Source organism: Musa acuminata, chromosome BXJ2-4 (genome assembly GCF_036884655.1).
Source record: "Musa acuminata AAA Group cultivar baxijiao chromosome BXJ2-4, Cavendish_Baxijiao_AAA, whole genome shotgun sequence".
In the NCBI taxonomy this organism is placed as follows: domain Eukaryota; kingdom Viridiplantae; phylum Streptophyta; class Magnoliopsida; order Zingiberales; family Musaceae; genus Musa; species Musa acuminata.
This window is the reverse complement of record NC_088341.1, coordinates 34,763,140-34,778,167: the sequence shown is the minus strand read 5'-3', so window position 1 is coordinate 34,778,167 and position 15,028 is coordinate 34,763,140. Positions and strand designations below refer to the sequence as shown.

Below are 15,028 nucleotides of genomic sequence, written 5' to 3'. Positions count from 1 at the left end.
GCCGATCATACCGACGTTGCATATTGTTACATCAATTCAATTTATTATATGTCTCGCTGTTTCTTCACATTTTCTACCCACCTTAAATTTTATATTACTATAAAAATATATATAATTAATTAAAGAACAAAAAAAGGAGTTTTTTTTACAAAATATTCATATTTTGAGTATTTCATATCTCCATTTTATTCTTTCTCAAACATCATCTCTAATTTTAAAAATACTCAAACAATATCACTTTAGAAAGACTATATAAGATGTACTTTAAAATACTATTAAATAATATAAATATATTTTTAAACATAATCAAATTAATTATGAATCCAAATATATGATATTATAGTGACTCATGACCAATGACAATCAAAAAGATATAATATGATATTTCATATAATATTTTTTTAATAAATATTTATAAAATTTTCAGTATCTCAATAAAACACCATAAACATCATAAAGAGTCAAAACCAAAATATTTTTATAATTAAAATTTAATAAAATAAAAAATTAAAAGAGTGATACTTTTAAAAAAATATTCAAAATATAGATATTTTCTAGAAAATTCGTTCAAGAAAAAAAAAAGTAATGTTATTGTAAATGCGAAAAAACTCATATAAAGTAGGAAATTTCCCACCATGCCGGACTCGTACGTATTTGTTTGCGTCGGGGCACAGCGTTATATTACTTTATTGCCCCCCCCCCTCTCTCTCTCTCTCCCGCAGACCCCATTCCTTTCTCCTCGTCTCTCTCCCTCTCTCCCTCTCGCTGTAGCTTCAAATATGAACGGCGGCGGCGCTAGGGTTTCGATCCCGCCGAGCATGCGGCGGACGATCCAGAACATCAAGGAGATCGCCGGCCACCACACCGACGAAGATATTTACTCGATGCTAAAGGAGTGCGCCATGGATCCCAACGAGACCGCCCAGAAGCTCCTCCTCCAGGGTCTCCTCTTTCCTCCTCCCAGTCTCTGTTCCCTCTCCTGGAAGTGGCTTGATTTCTCGATTCCTTATTTGGATTTTATGAGCTGATATCATGCTCCGGGTTGCCGTTCCTTGGTTGATGCCGTTTCCTCATTTTTGTTGCACCTTCGAGCTAGCTTCTTCCCCTTGCTGAACTTGTTTAGACTCTTTTCGTTGTTATGGTTTAAGTCGATTAGTTGATATTTTGATGGATCACTAGTTAACCGTGCATTCTGAGGACGAAAGAAGTTACTTTTTGACATCGAGATAATATTTTGGCTATTATACGATATCTTCATTTGCTGCCTCTCTTGTCTGACCGGTTTATTACAAACATTTCTCTTTGAATCGATTTTGACTTACTGGTCTCACCATTCCTTTTACTTCTCCATGACATTTACTCTTTTAAGAGTAATTTGAGTGGAATATTCTATAGGATTTAGTCGAGTGTTGCCGTTTCTTGCTACTGATTTACTGAACCCTTTATTTTGTTTATATTTGATTTTTGAAGATTTAATGGGAGTACAGATACGAACCTGTTGATTATTTTTTCCTTTTTAATGTAATTTGTTATCAGTGTCATAATAGCGGGAAAAATGATGTTGACTAAAGGATAGTGCGACATCTTTTATAGCTTCAGTTTGCTTCGTATGGATCCTTCTTTTTCTTAGTCAGATTTCGCTGCACCAAGTTTGATACTTAGTTGAGGCAGATTTCTTTTTATTCTTATCCCGACAAGCACATACGCATCATTTGCTAATTCAGCACCCTCTCCTTTTTGTTGGCACGTGTTTCCGTGCATACTTGCTTATGTTCTACTTTCATCTTTCAAGTACTAATAAGTTTCCTTCTTTTGTAATTCAGACACTTTTCATGAGGTGAAAAGGAAGCGCGATAAGAGAAATGGGGTAAACTGGATTTACTTTGTGTTTGTTCTTAACCTTGACAATCTTCAAATTACAAATCATTGATTTTGGTTTATGCTAGCATAGTACCACTCTGTGCTCAAGCGATGGTCAGTCATACTGACTAATAATAGCCCAGTCTGTATTCTAGCAGAACATTTTCTTTGCTTTTTCTAGTATAGCAAAAACTTTTTTCTATTACATGGCTAAACTTAGACTGATGCAATCTGTTTTGATACAACGCTCATATTTCTTTAAGAAAGCTAAAAAAATTAAACAAGTAGATTTGGATTCAGGTAGATCTTTTTCATTCATGTTGGCTGATGATGTAATAAGTTCTAAGATTTGGATTCATGTCTCAGAAATCGGAAGTCATACTCAAGATTTCGTGACTTACATCTCTGGCATGATCTCACAAGCATGTTGTGTGATCATGTTGCTATTGCTAATGTTCATTAATTTCGACAGAATGTGAGAGAGCATTCAGATCGTAGATGGAGGCCAGGGGCATTAGGGCGAGGAGGTGGCGGAGGTCACCAAAACTTTTCTAACCGCTACTTATCCAATGGTATGTGTTTATCCTTACAAAACACAGTTAAAGTTTGATTTTCATGTCAAGGAATCAGCTTGATGCATTTGAATATTTTGTTTGATTGCATGTGCTTATTGTCATTTGAGTTTCTACTGCAGTTTCACAAGTCTCACTGTAAAAATATACTGGTTTGCTGATAGACATATTTCCATTTAGCATGTAAGCAGTGCTCTGCATGCTTCCCACTGCAAAAATCTCAATTTGTGTCCAACTTGACTAGTTTGTATGTGGAGTCTGAGCTCATTACTCATGAAGCTCCACTCTGTTGGTGTGCATCCTGTAACTGGTGACATTTCTTATCTGCTAAATGCTTGAATCAGATTATCATGAACTACTTATTCTTCTACCTAAACCATGCATTACATAAAATGTTAATTGGCAGCTGTCACAGTGCAACTGTGCTATTTCTAGTTTGCTTGTTATTGAAACAAAAAGGATATGATTTTGTCCTGTCAGATGTTGCTGACAGTAGAAACATTACTTCTGGTAAGGAGAATGGAGCGGAACAAGGCCCAGACAAAGACAATACATCTGTTTTACCCATTGGTACTGGCAAAGGGAACAAATCTACAACTTTCATCTCAAGGTACTTGTGAGCTAGGACTCTGGTGATATCATCAAACTAGAATCATGTGATTAAGTCAAATGCCTACGTAGATAAATAGCATGCTCTGATGCAGTGTTGTTTTTCATGGAGGATTTTGCTCAGCGTTCAGTGAGTTTTACACTTTTACTTGCCTGATTTGAATTTTGATCAATTTTCTCCCTATAACTTAAATAAGATGCTTGTGATACTGTAGTCCCTAGCAAATTGAATGTGGTCCAATGTGATTCATAGTTTGTATTATGTCATATGTGTTTCGTTATATCATGGTATTAAGAGTGTTTAGATGGAATTGGAACATTCACTTTGGGTTTACTGTCTGCATTTTGTGGTATTGAGTTTCTTGGTCTGGAGGTTGATATTGAAAACATAACCATGTCGAGAATAGCATCTAAAACAACTTCAAGAAGAGTAGAAAATTTATTTTTTCTTCTTCGTCTCCCGGAGTCTTTTAGAGGGTTGTGGAAATCCGGTGTCAGACTCCGGGTGTTTGGCGAAGTCATCCAGTGAGAAGCTGGTTCTCATCTTTAATAGTCAAATAGTTATTAATTTTATCCGGAAACAATTGAACAGATAATTGCTTTGATGAACATCAGTTACTAAAATATGTTTTCAAACTTCACACTCAACATATTATTATTATTATATACTGCACTTTTGTTCACTAGAATTGTGACATTACCTCTTCAACAATTAAAACGGACTTTTCCTTGGTTCATTCATGATGTGACATTCAGGATGTTTAAAAGGATCCTAATAAAATAAACAAGTATCATGTAATTTCTTTGGGCTGTTAGTTGTTAAGTGGATTAGCAACTTGGCCTTCTCCACCTATTCGTTGCATGTGTTAGATTGCTCTAGATATGAATTTGACATTGATTATGTTGTGGGCCTAATGAGAAAGTCCCGTGTTCATTGATGAGGAGGCTTAGCAGCAGTTGATAGCCTTTGCGAAAACTTGAAAAAGGTGATTGTTCATGAAAATTGTTGTTTGGATAGACTGAAGACATCAAGCAGTATATTATTTTTGTTGTGTTGCTTTTCCTGCAGAGGAGGTTGACCGAGTAGTTTGCTTTTATTGATGAGAGAATGGACCAGTCAGTAACATTACTGAGCACATGCTTTGCCTCTATTACATAAGTGTTTGTAATATGATGAATTAAAAAAGAGATCATTAGTTAAGGGGTTTGGCAACAACATAGTTTCTTACAAGACTTTTATGGAGGTTGAGACTTCTTCCTCTTGGTTACAGGGTTATCGGTGATCTGTAACTTACATTTGCGAGACCTTGTTTTCTTGAGGTGCTTTGCAGAGAAAAATGTATCATTGCTCCATGAGGAGAGCACGACCATTCATCACGAACTGTTGCCCTTGAAAAATGTAAAAGTTATGAGTTGGCTGTTTAATTGAGTGGCATCTAAATTGACTGTTGATTGCTATTAACTGATTCTTATGAACTTGCCGATTCAGAGTTAACAAGTCCATTAAAATGAAGTACATGACTTAAAAATTAAAATGACTGTTCTTTTTTCTGTCAACTTCTAGAGAGATTCAGGTTTTGATGGTGTAAGCAATGAAAATTACATGCCTTGGCTTCAAATAAATTTGGTATGCTTGTATTGGATGAACTTTCTATGTTTTCTTCTGTAGTTACTTCTGTCAGTTAAAAATATATGCAGTTCCTTTTCTTTGGCATAATTTTATGTTTTCGGTGCTTGCTATATCTTTCTAATACCTAGTAATTTCAGCACTGTATCTGGCATCACAAACAGTCACAACGAAACAGATATGTTGTTGTCATCTCAGGGATGTTTGTCCCAGGTATCTAGTGATAGTACCATAACCTCAAGGGAAGAATGTTCTGCTAAAACCAGTAAGATATGGACTACCTTGTTATTTCATAATGATGTGAAAATTTGTTCCATATCTGGACAATTTGCACTAGATTTTGGACCAATTCTCATCATTTGAGGGAATGTCATCTGTTCCATGTTTCCATGTGTCATCTGCAGATCTTGTGACTGTGCCATCACCTGTTGGCTGTAGCCCAGGTAAACTGGGTACTATCAAGCATGTAATCCAGTGTGGAGAAACAGTTGTTGAAATGGCGACGAACAAGGTTGTGTGCGATGCTGTCTCACCTCTGATGGGAAAAGGGTCCAAAGAAATGAGCAGTTCATATGTAAATCGAGAGATCCAGGTTAAGTCAAAAGGATCTGAAGCAAATCAACTCACAGGTGCTTCTGAAGCTGCATTTTCATCTTCTGAAATGGGACCTACAGGAAGCAGATCATCTAATTATGGTAACCATTCCCAGCAGCCAGTTAGTTCACAGAAAGGTACTGTTTGACCCATGGTATTTCACATTTTTCTTGCTTATATTCTGATAAGGGATATTCTTGTCTTGATAGATTGGTTATTTGAAGTTTTGGGATACTGTTATTAGTTACGTTAACTTAGTTTGTGATGAAGATTATCATTGAGTTGCCAGGGGCTTAGAGTGCAGGTGTCAAATTATCAAACTTTGGGGATGAATATTTTGTTGGCCATCAACTTGGCAGCATGTTATTCATGAACTTTCAAAGCCATAATTTGAGTATATTATCATAGTTTTCCTTCATTAAAGTCCTATATGCACCAAAACCAAATAATTTTAATTGTGTAGTTAGATTGGGATCAAATAGTGCTATTAAGATCTAACTAGGTATAGTTGAGTATGGTTTTTCTTATAGTTCTCTTATCTTTCTGTTTTATTCAATTATCTTGTAGGGTCTTATAGAAGATATGAAGCTCAGTTGGATTTTGGAGTGAAATAGGCACCTAATAATGCTGCTCTCAGGCATCTGATATTTAGCTTGATGATCAGTGTCAAGGGGGGGGGTTTTAACTTGTAAAAGTAAAAGAAAGGCTGATACTCTGCTGAATGAAACAATAAAGTTGTAGGCTAATAATTTATTTCCTTCTTTTTTTTAAAAAAAAGAGACATATTAACTACTTAAATGAGTTCAAAAGCCTCCAGAAGAATTGGGGATAGAAGGGGATTCGATTAAAATTTCGCACTGCCGGATCTCTTGAGTCCCAAGGACAAGAGATTTGCATCTCCTAAAATTGTTAATCAGTGATTAACTTGGTTAACTTCCCTACAGATATGATATATTTTCTGATTAGATAAAATGACTGCAAAATACAAGTAATCTTTGATGATTTTCATGGTAGTTGAGTTGGCTTGTTTTCCACGGAATCAGTCAGTCAAGACTAATTTTTAGCTTGTTCTTGACCACTGAAGCTCATTCCATGTAGACCCTTCAAATATCAGATTGTATGTCAGATTTGAACTAGTGGTGAGATGCCGATGCACCAGCTTAAGAGTTTTTAATGACAGAGGATCCATTCATTTGATGTGAACCAAGCCAGAGAAGGAAATGCCAATATTGCAGATGGTAGGGGGTGGAATTCTCCTGAGTTTTGTGCAGGCTATTAAAGCATTGATGTCAATGAGCAAGAGTGCATTTCTGGAGGCAATGAAGAGCAAGGTTTTAAATACATGGACAACTACTAGTACCTGTGATCGATATGGTCGGTACACTGGTATATTTTTATGCTGGTACATGTTCACACTGTGCACAATCACACTGGGACAATGTTGTTGGTACACTCTGATTTTTGGAACCTTGATTAAGAGGCTCAAGTGGTTGTAAAACATGCTTTATATACTTTCATACATGAAAACAAATTATTTTAGTTAGATAATTTTCATACCGTTTAATAATGGAACTTTCCTGTTTAGCTGGTTACACTCGATCAGGTTTAGAGTGGTGATCTTTGTGTGCATCACTAAGAAACGAGTTTCAAAAGTGGATTACAAACATTTTACTCATTGATTGAAAAAGTGGATTGTACAGAAGTTATAAATATAACCAGGCAGCAACAGAATGTTGTAATTATTGTAGCTTTTGAACCTGAAGTCAACTCACAAAATCAGTGTTGGGTTTCTGTCAAAGCAAATCTGTTCAGAAGAACCTTGGAACACAACTTCCACTTTACTGGATAAAGAAATATTTACAATGGGATGATAGATGAGAACTTATTTTCTATATGATTGGGATAGATTGTTTTTTATAATTAAATATTTAAGGTCATGCTGCTGTTGTAGGAGATCGCCAGGACACCTGAACTAGTGCTTGGTTGTAAACAAGCCTCAGACAGGTACATGGCCTACATTGTCATATATACACATGAATAATGTAAGTTTATATGCATGAATAAGTAGATCACAAGATTGGGCAGGGTTTATCCAATATCACCTTGATATTTGTTTCATGTTTACCATCCTTGGTTCTTTTTATGGGATAATTTATAGGGAAATGAGTCCTCAAGACAATCTAGAGTATTAGATCAAGTAAATGACTATAACTGAATGTCACTGGAACATACTAAAGAATGCTAGGATTTTGTTGATTCTACAAGTTTGGTCTGCAAAATTGATATGGTTGAATGCAGTGTCTTGGTGCAAGTAACATCTCCTCTATGATTTTACGATTAACTTGGATGTTACCAATGGTCATGATGAAATCAATCTGTGGATTTGTAGGTCTGAGAGTTGCAGATAATGGAAATTATGTAGCACCTGAAAAAGGTTGAAACTGGTACTAAGATAAGAAACCACCAAATTCTATTGGTTCATTTTTAAACATGTAATTTCCAGTTAGCTTGGTGTCAATTGAGATATGGTTGCATTTGGGAACATCTGGTTGCCTCTCTCTAGCTACTAAAGTATATGTATAAAAGAGTTAGGGTTGAGTCTAATAAATTTTTGATAATTAATTGGTGAACTTTAACAAATTAAGAGTGTTTCTGATTCTGATGTACATGATATTATATTTTTATATAAAGCATGAAATTATTACTTTACATTATTTTTTGGTTTGATATATATATTGCTTTAGCACATGGTCTGTGCTCTGTTGTCTGACTTTGCATTTTGCTTCTCCTTGTTTGATTTTTTTATATTCAGCAGTTGTTCCTAATAAGGAGTGGAAACCAAAATCAGCACACACGGATCATACCCAGGCATCTGGAATTGCTGGCAATTATGATGTACCTATGATGGGCAATGCTGTCTCTCAGTCAGTATCAGTGCCAGCCTCATGCTCTGTTGAACTGGAGGAAACTATTTCAAAGCTTGAAAAGAAGCTAGATGAAGTGCAACTCTCAGTTAGACAACATGTGATCATTCCTGATCATCTTCAAGTCACAGGCTCTGAAAGACATGGGTTGAGTTTTGGAAGCTTTGATGCCTGTTTCAACGTCGATTTTGCAAATGGCAACAAATGTGACAAGAGTGCTACACAATTATCAGGATCGCTTCAAGAGAACGAAGAAAATGTTGAGCAGCCTTCTTCATGGTCAGATATTCCATTGTGTTGGTACTGACGTTCTGTTCTACAATTTTGATCCTTGTTTCTTGTTTATTTGAGATTTGAAGTTTAGATGATATGCTTGTGTACTACCCTTTTATTTTTCAATATCAATTAATTTTAGCGAGTTGAGAATAATGTTTTATTGACCACGTTGTATGGCTTTTAGTTATATTCAGTTCAGGAGATAACATGTCATGGAAGAGCATTCAGCATTCACTAACATGCAGTAAGCACTTGTTTTTATATCGTTTCACTACACCTATTAGTTCTTCAAGCAAAATTTTGGCTTATTTGATATAAATTTCTTACATACTTCACCTTGGTTGTGAATATAACAAGGATGTATCTTTGTAGTGCCTCCACAAAGGAGAATTGTTTTTCAAATCAATTACATTAGTACTTGGCATTCAGACTATTTGGTTGATGGTCCTGTAAATGTATTAATTTTTATGGTAGTTTGTCATCTGTGTTTATTAAAAAATTATAGTTTCTATCATGATGTTTGATTATGTAACGCATGCCTGTACTAGAATGCCCTAAAGTGAAGTCCTTAGACAATTGTAACATTTTGTGTCGCAATCCTCTATCATAAAGCTAATTTCTGAAAAGTGCCAAATGCCAGTTTAGTTGATAACAAGCCTGTGTTTGTCATTGAATTAAATAGACATCTTTACATTGTGATCTGGTAATTTTTGCTATAATTTACTGATCCATTCTGCTGTCAAAATTTGGTTTTCTTAGCCTTGTATGTTTCTTTCTTTTCGAGTGCAGTATTCATATTGCATCCTCAGCTTCTCAAGAAGACCATCCAGATCATATACAATCACCCAGACAGATGCCAGAAAATTATTCATCAAGGGAAGCTGGGATTTATGGCACATCAGCTACAAAAGAGTATGGCCAAGCCAAACAAGAACCTGTTATAGCCCCAGAAGATCCTAAAATTCCAGTTGTTCCATCTATATCCATGAATTCAACATTTGGATTGGCACCGCAAATGTTTGGAAACCAGTTTGTACCCTTCTGGAGCTCCGAGCCTGGGGCATGTGATACTAATCTGCCAAACTTTGTGGTATATATTCCTACTATTAGATCTTTTTGCAGATCTTTTTTGCCTTTTGTTCCTTTAATGGTCACATTCATTGTAGCTCAAGCATCCAAAATTTTCTGTTTATTGCAATCTTATTTGTTGGAATTAATATTTTGTATGTGTGGTCCATTGCATTGTAAGTAACATGGATATTAGTCATAGGATGTGACAAAAATGTTCGCTTGAGTTTTGTGTCTTTTGTCTCGACCATTAGATTCTCGGTAAGCTAAGCTGTAGTTGCTTTTTCACATTTGGTTATTTGCAGCCTCAGGTTAGTACAAATGCTTTTGCTCGTTTGCTTTTACAATTGCTTTGTCTCAGCTTTTACACATTCAGTGCAGACTCGGGTTTTAGTAGTCTAGATAGGGTTTGGGATGGGTGAAGTTTCTTGCTTTCTTTGTTATTTTTTCTGTTCCTCAGCGTTATCTTCACAATGATTATGTGGGCCCTCCTAATTTATTTCAATTTCAATTCCTTTTTGTATGTTGATGTTCTCACAATTCTCTTGTCCTACTGCTGTTGCGAGTAGTCATTTTCTCCTTTCTTCGCATGTAGTACCTCTGCTGGGTACAATAGTAACATGGTGGTTGTCCCTGGTACTCAGTTTGGCCAGGCACAGCAAGCGGTTGGTTCAGGTGAATTTCTATGCATTTTCTTAGTCATGAAGAAAACATAGTTTTACAAGAGATTGGTGAAAGCAGAGTGCTTTATCGATCTCATAGGAACCTGCTTCTAAAAATTATGTGACCACCTATTTTTCCTGTGTTAATTTTTAAATTATGTGATCACCCATTATGCTTAATCCATCTGATGTTTTTAATATCGGTCAGACTATTATATATAAAGTAGTATTTCATGGTCCGACCAAGTACTAATACTGGAACATATAGCTTGATAGTGGTACATGTACAATTCATTTTTTATTATTTTGTTCAATGATACCTGATAGTAAGGGTGACTCACATGACGATGGCAACATGTAATAGATTTCAAACTTAAATGAAATTATTTATTTGTATATCCGGGCCTTAGATTTGTTAGTAGCAAGGATGGTCTCTTAAGTTTTTCAAGATGATAATTGCTTATGTTACGTAAACTAATTTTTTTAATCTAAATTCATGAAGGGGCTGTTTAGTTGTTTGCCTGCAAGTGGACTGCTTGCTGGTCATTCTGCAGCAAGTAGTCCACTTGCATACATTTGGTTGCATGCAGGTAAACCACTTGAAGCTTGTCTACACAACTTTATCCTCTCCAGCTGCAGGTGGATATGCAATTGAAATTCCATTTGTCATACCTTCTAGGTGGGTTGCAAAAGAAAATTTGATTTAGATACTATATCCGACCCCAAAACTCTCTCTACTTTAGACAGCATAATCATTCCTTCTTCCTTTCCAAGACCTGCAACTGCTACTTGCAGATGATTTTAGTTGTAGGCAACCAAATGCTCCCAACGTGGATATCATGATGAAAATGAAGCAAGAATATCTAGCATTTAATTTCTATTGAAAGAGACATCTTATTTTATTACGTGATAACATCTTACATCATACTGAGACTTCCTTGGTTGCAAGTTAACAACATTTTTTGTTGGAATAACATTTTTTTCTGCTTCATGTTCAGCATTTTACTGATTTATTTACCATGTGTTCTCTATATTTCTATTCTTATTAGAACACCAATGCTTTGTTATTCCATTACAGAATGGGAGCTCTGTTATTTTATCTACAGCTGGGTCAACTCCTCTCGCAACTCAAGCAGTTGGTGCCATGCAGAGTTCTGGTGTTGTTTCCCAGCAACCAGTTCCCATATTTCGGCAAACTGCTGGTGTACATTTATCGCATTATCCAATTTCATATGGTCAATATTTCTCACCATTCTATGTTCCACCTCCTGCCCTTCACCCTTTTCTGAGTAGCGTTGCGTTCCCTCAGCAACCTCATATTGGCAGCATGTATCCACATCCTGGAACTGCAGCAGCTGCTGCCCCTGTCAAGTTCTCCCTTTCTCAATATAAGCCTGGTACTAACATTAGTAGTTCTGCTTTTATTGGAATCCCAGCGGGTTATGGAAGTTACAACTCCACCCCAACTTGCTACACATATAGTCCTGTTGTGAGTAGTGGTAACTCAACTAGCAAGGAGGATCTCAATTCAACTCAATTCAAAGAAAATAATATCTATAGTTCTGAGCAACAGGTAATTTTCTCTTCTTTTATTTAGATTTGAGATATTATTTTTTATCCATGTGTGATTATTTGAAAGAAAAACCATTCTACTGCCTATAGTACAGAAATCTGAAAGCTGCCATTGAATTTTGAGAGCCACTATCATTTTTATAATGGCTCTTGGTCTCTCTATGGCTGCTCCCTTTGTTTGTTCAAGTGATTATCACTTCAAAGTTTTCCTTCGTGAGACATGTCGGAGGTGACAATGATCTGCTTGCATTTTGTTAGGCTAGAAGTTTTCGAATTAACAAATATGCATTTAATTCACGAACACAGCCAAATTATCAAAGATTCTAGCAATCATTGGCTGAAACACTTTTGTAGCATAAACTGTCCTAGAGCAATATATTAATGATATATTTAAAAACTTTCTGTGATTAGCTTGTAAAGGGTGCTGCATGTATTTTTTTGGTCCTGGATAGTGTAAAATAAATGATAATAAAGAAAAGAACTGGTTTACTTCAAATATATTGCCTCTATATAGTGATTGTGGATTCAGGTTCGGACAAGCCCAGATGGCGAATTACTTTTATACAATCTCTACTGTAATTTCGAAGCCCAGATGGCGAATTACTTCTATTCACTAGTTTTGTCTTATTTATATCCGAGTTACCATTCTCTTCAGCAGAGTGAAGGTTCAGCTGCTTGGATTCTGGCACCTGGGCAGGACAATTCCAGTCTTCAGACTGCTACTACTTTCTACGGTATGCCGCCTCATATGACATTAGCACCCACACAAACTGGCCATGGTGCCTCGGGTGGGATCTACCACCCTGCATCCGCAGCTGTTCATCCTCTTGTCCAGCAGTCTCAGGCTGCGGCTGGAGCAGTAGAAATGGTGGGCCCTGCTGCGGGTGTTTATCAACAGCCACAACATGCACAGATAAATTGGACTGGTAATTATTGAGCGGAAAGCTGAGGTTTTGCAACAGTAAGCAACGAATCAAAAGGTTTGGAGGCTAGTTTTGATTGCATCTGGAAAGCTACTTGGGAAGCCTGATCCAAAACGGTGTGGATAGATTTCGTTATCAGATGTTGCCGATAGTAGAGGTTATACTTCAGAGACATCCTGCTTGTTTGCTCTCTCAGTTGCCGGAGTTGTCCTTATTGGTGAAAAGCTTAAATTTTTGTCTTTTGGATCCTCCTCTTCTGATGAGCATCAGATGACAAAAACTTGGGAGGGGTAACACATTAAGTTGGTGAGTTATAATTCTTTCTAGCGTCGTACCTGTAAAGTAAATTTTGATGGCAAGAGAATGTATACCTACTGTTGTACTTTGGTATGATGGAAATAACAGTTCATTATCATTTCACTCATGCGGTCGATAAAATTATTGGTGATTTGCATATGGGGACTTTGGTTGCTGATGGGGAAATATTCGTCCCAATTAAGGCTCGGCATGTGGCACCTCAGTTAATATGAGAATAGGAGATGATTGTCAAAAGGAATATTCTATCTCAGAATATATTTTTTCTAGTTAAATCGATTTAAAAAAATTAATTATGTTATAAAAATTATTGTTTATTAAAATTATTTTGTTTTTATCGGTTATTGATAAAGCATTGAAGGGTTCACGTCGAGAATCTTATTTAATTTTATTCAAATTAAAATTATCTTTAGACGTTCAAGCGATCGTTCGAGTCCTCACCTTGGTCATATCGGACTTCTTCTGCACATAGACTTAGATAGAGTCATCGATATTTTTCTTATCATTTTTTTGCGAAGAAGGCTCATATCAAAAGAATGTCATCTTGTCAACTTGCTCAATGAGTGCTCTAACAAGGACATTTCGCCTCGAACCATATTGCAGTTGAAATGGCTTGAAGCACGTTGTTCGATGAGGGCACAATTAAAATAGTTTCGAAGCATTCCTATCGACAACAATGTGGTCGAAATGACTCGAAGTATTTTTTTTCGATGATAGCGTGATTGCAACGGCCAAAGCATCCCAACATTCAACATGTTCTTCGTGCGCAAAAACATTTGAAGCGTTTGATACGTCTTTCGTAGACAAAAGCATCTGATGCATCTTTCATAGATGAAAGCATCCGAAGCGTATGATACCTTCCTTGCGAATAAAGCATCTGAAGCGTCTTTCATGGACAAAAACATTCGAAGCATCCATAAGTGTCACGTCTTTTACGGGGAAAAACATTTGAAGTGATCGTTGTATCCTTAATAGACAAAAGCATCCGAAGCATCTAGTACATCCTTTGCGGACAAAAGCATCTCAATGGTCAATGCATCCTTCACGGACACAAGTATCTTTAATGCATGATAATGTAAACGAAAGCATCTCAACGATTGATGGATCCTACGAGTATCTTTTACATGGACCCAACTTGCCTGATGTGGGTTGGTCGGCATTCGGATCAAATTCTGTTGAATGCATTCTCCGTAGACCAAAAGTGTCTGTCTTTTTAACACAATCTACCGGATGTGGGTGGATCGAATTCGACGTAAGGCGAGCAGATCCAGCCGAACTCGGAGCTAATTCACTAGATTTGAATAGGTGGGCAAATCAACCAAGCCAAAGTGTCCTCCTGCCTTCCTTATGCGGGCAGCAGATCCGGAGCTTTTATAGCTGATTGATTGGCCCAACAAAGCAAGCTGTTCGACATGGGCAAATCTGATGTGGCTCCATCGGCCCCACTGCAGTCGGCCAGGCGGACGCACGACGTGGGCCCTCTAAATCCACTGCAACAAGAGCAAGAGCCCACCGCCCGGCGTGGGTCCCTGGACATCTCCCTACAATAAAGATTGGGTGACAAGTGTTTGGTGTGCGCCCAGCCGCGGAAGCTCCTCCGCTTCGAATGCAAAGTGTGCTCGAAGGTGGTGGGGCTGCAACAATCGGGCAATGCCTGCTGCAAAGTGTGGGCACTTGGGCGGCGTAGGGATCGGCATCCTACCACCAACTTGTCGTCGGCCCATCAAATACGATCTGGATGCCGATGCCCATGGACCTCCACAACATCTTACCATCTCAGTTTCTTCCACCGCCCGGCATAGGCATTCTACCAACTAGTAGTAGCAAATAGACCAAAACTTCCCCCATTGCGATGGAGTGGGCACTTCAATCGTACTTTGCTAGATCAACTTCGATCCAATCTCTTCCATCCAAAGCAGACAAATCAGCTAAGTTAATCCATTGCTCGATGGTTGAGCCATCCACCCTCCATCAGTTAAGTTACTCCATTGATCGACCAACCGATCGAGAGACTCCCATAGGCGCG

At 37.3% G+C, this 15,028-nt stretch overlaps 1 protein-coding gene across 9 annotated transcripts; it reads left to right on the top strand.

Annotated features, from left to right (window-relative positions):
• The first annotated feature begins 690 nt into the window (after nt 1-690).
• Nucleotides 691-13,107, top strand: LOC135582669 (GBF-interacting protein 1-like). 9 transcript variants are annotated; one of them, XM_065105045.1, is made up of 10 exons: nt 691-942; nt 1,824-1,867; nt 2,333-2,432; nt 2,913-3,042; nt 4,809-4,933; nt 5,112-5,399; nt 8,075-8,486; nt 9,252-9,552; nt 11,271-11,765; nt 12,420-12,843. In XM_065105045.1, exons 1-10 carry the CDS (start codon nt 780-782, stop codon nt 12,699-12,701), a joined length of 2,340 nt encoding a protein of 779 aa, XP_064961117.1. In that variant the 5' UTR covers nt 691-779; the 3' UTR covers nt 12,702-12,843. The 9 variants fall into 9 exon arrangements, with proteins under 9 accessions (XP_064961117.1, XP_064961118.1, XP_064961115.1 ...); XM_065105046.1 differs by having other exon boundaries at nt 692-942; nt 8,075-8,465; nt 12,423-13,107; XM_065105043.1 differs by having other exon boundaries at nt 692-942; nt 5,073-5,363; nt 12,420-13,107.
• Nucleotides 13,108-15,028: the final 1,921 nt, after the last annotated feature.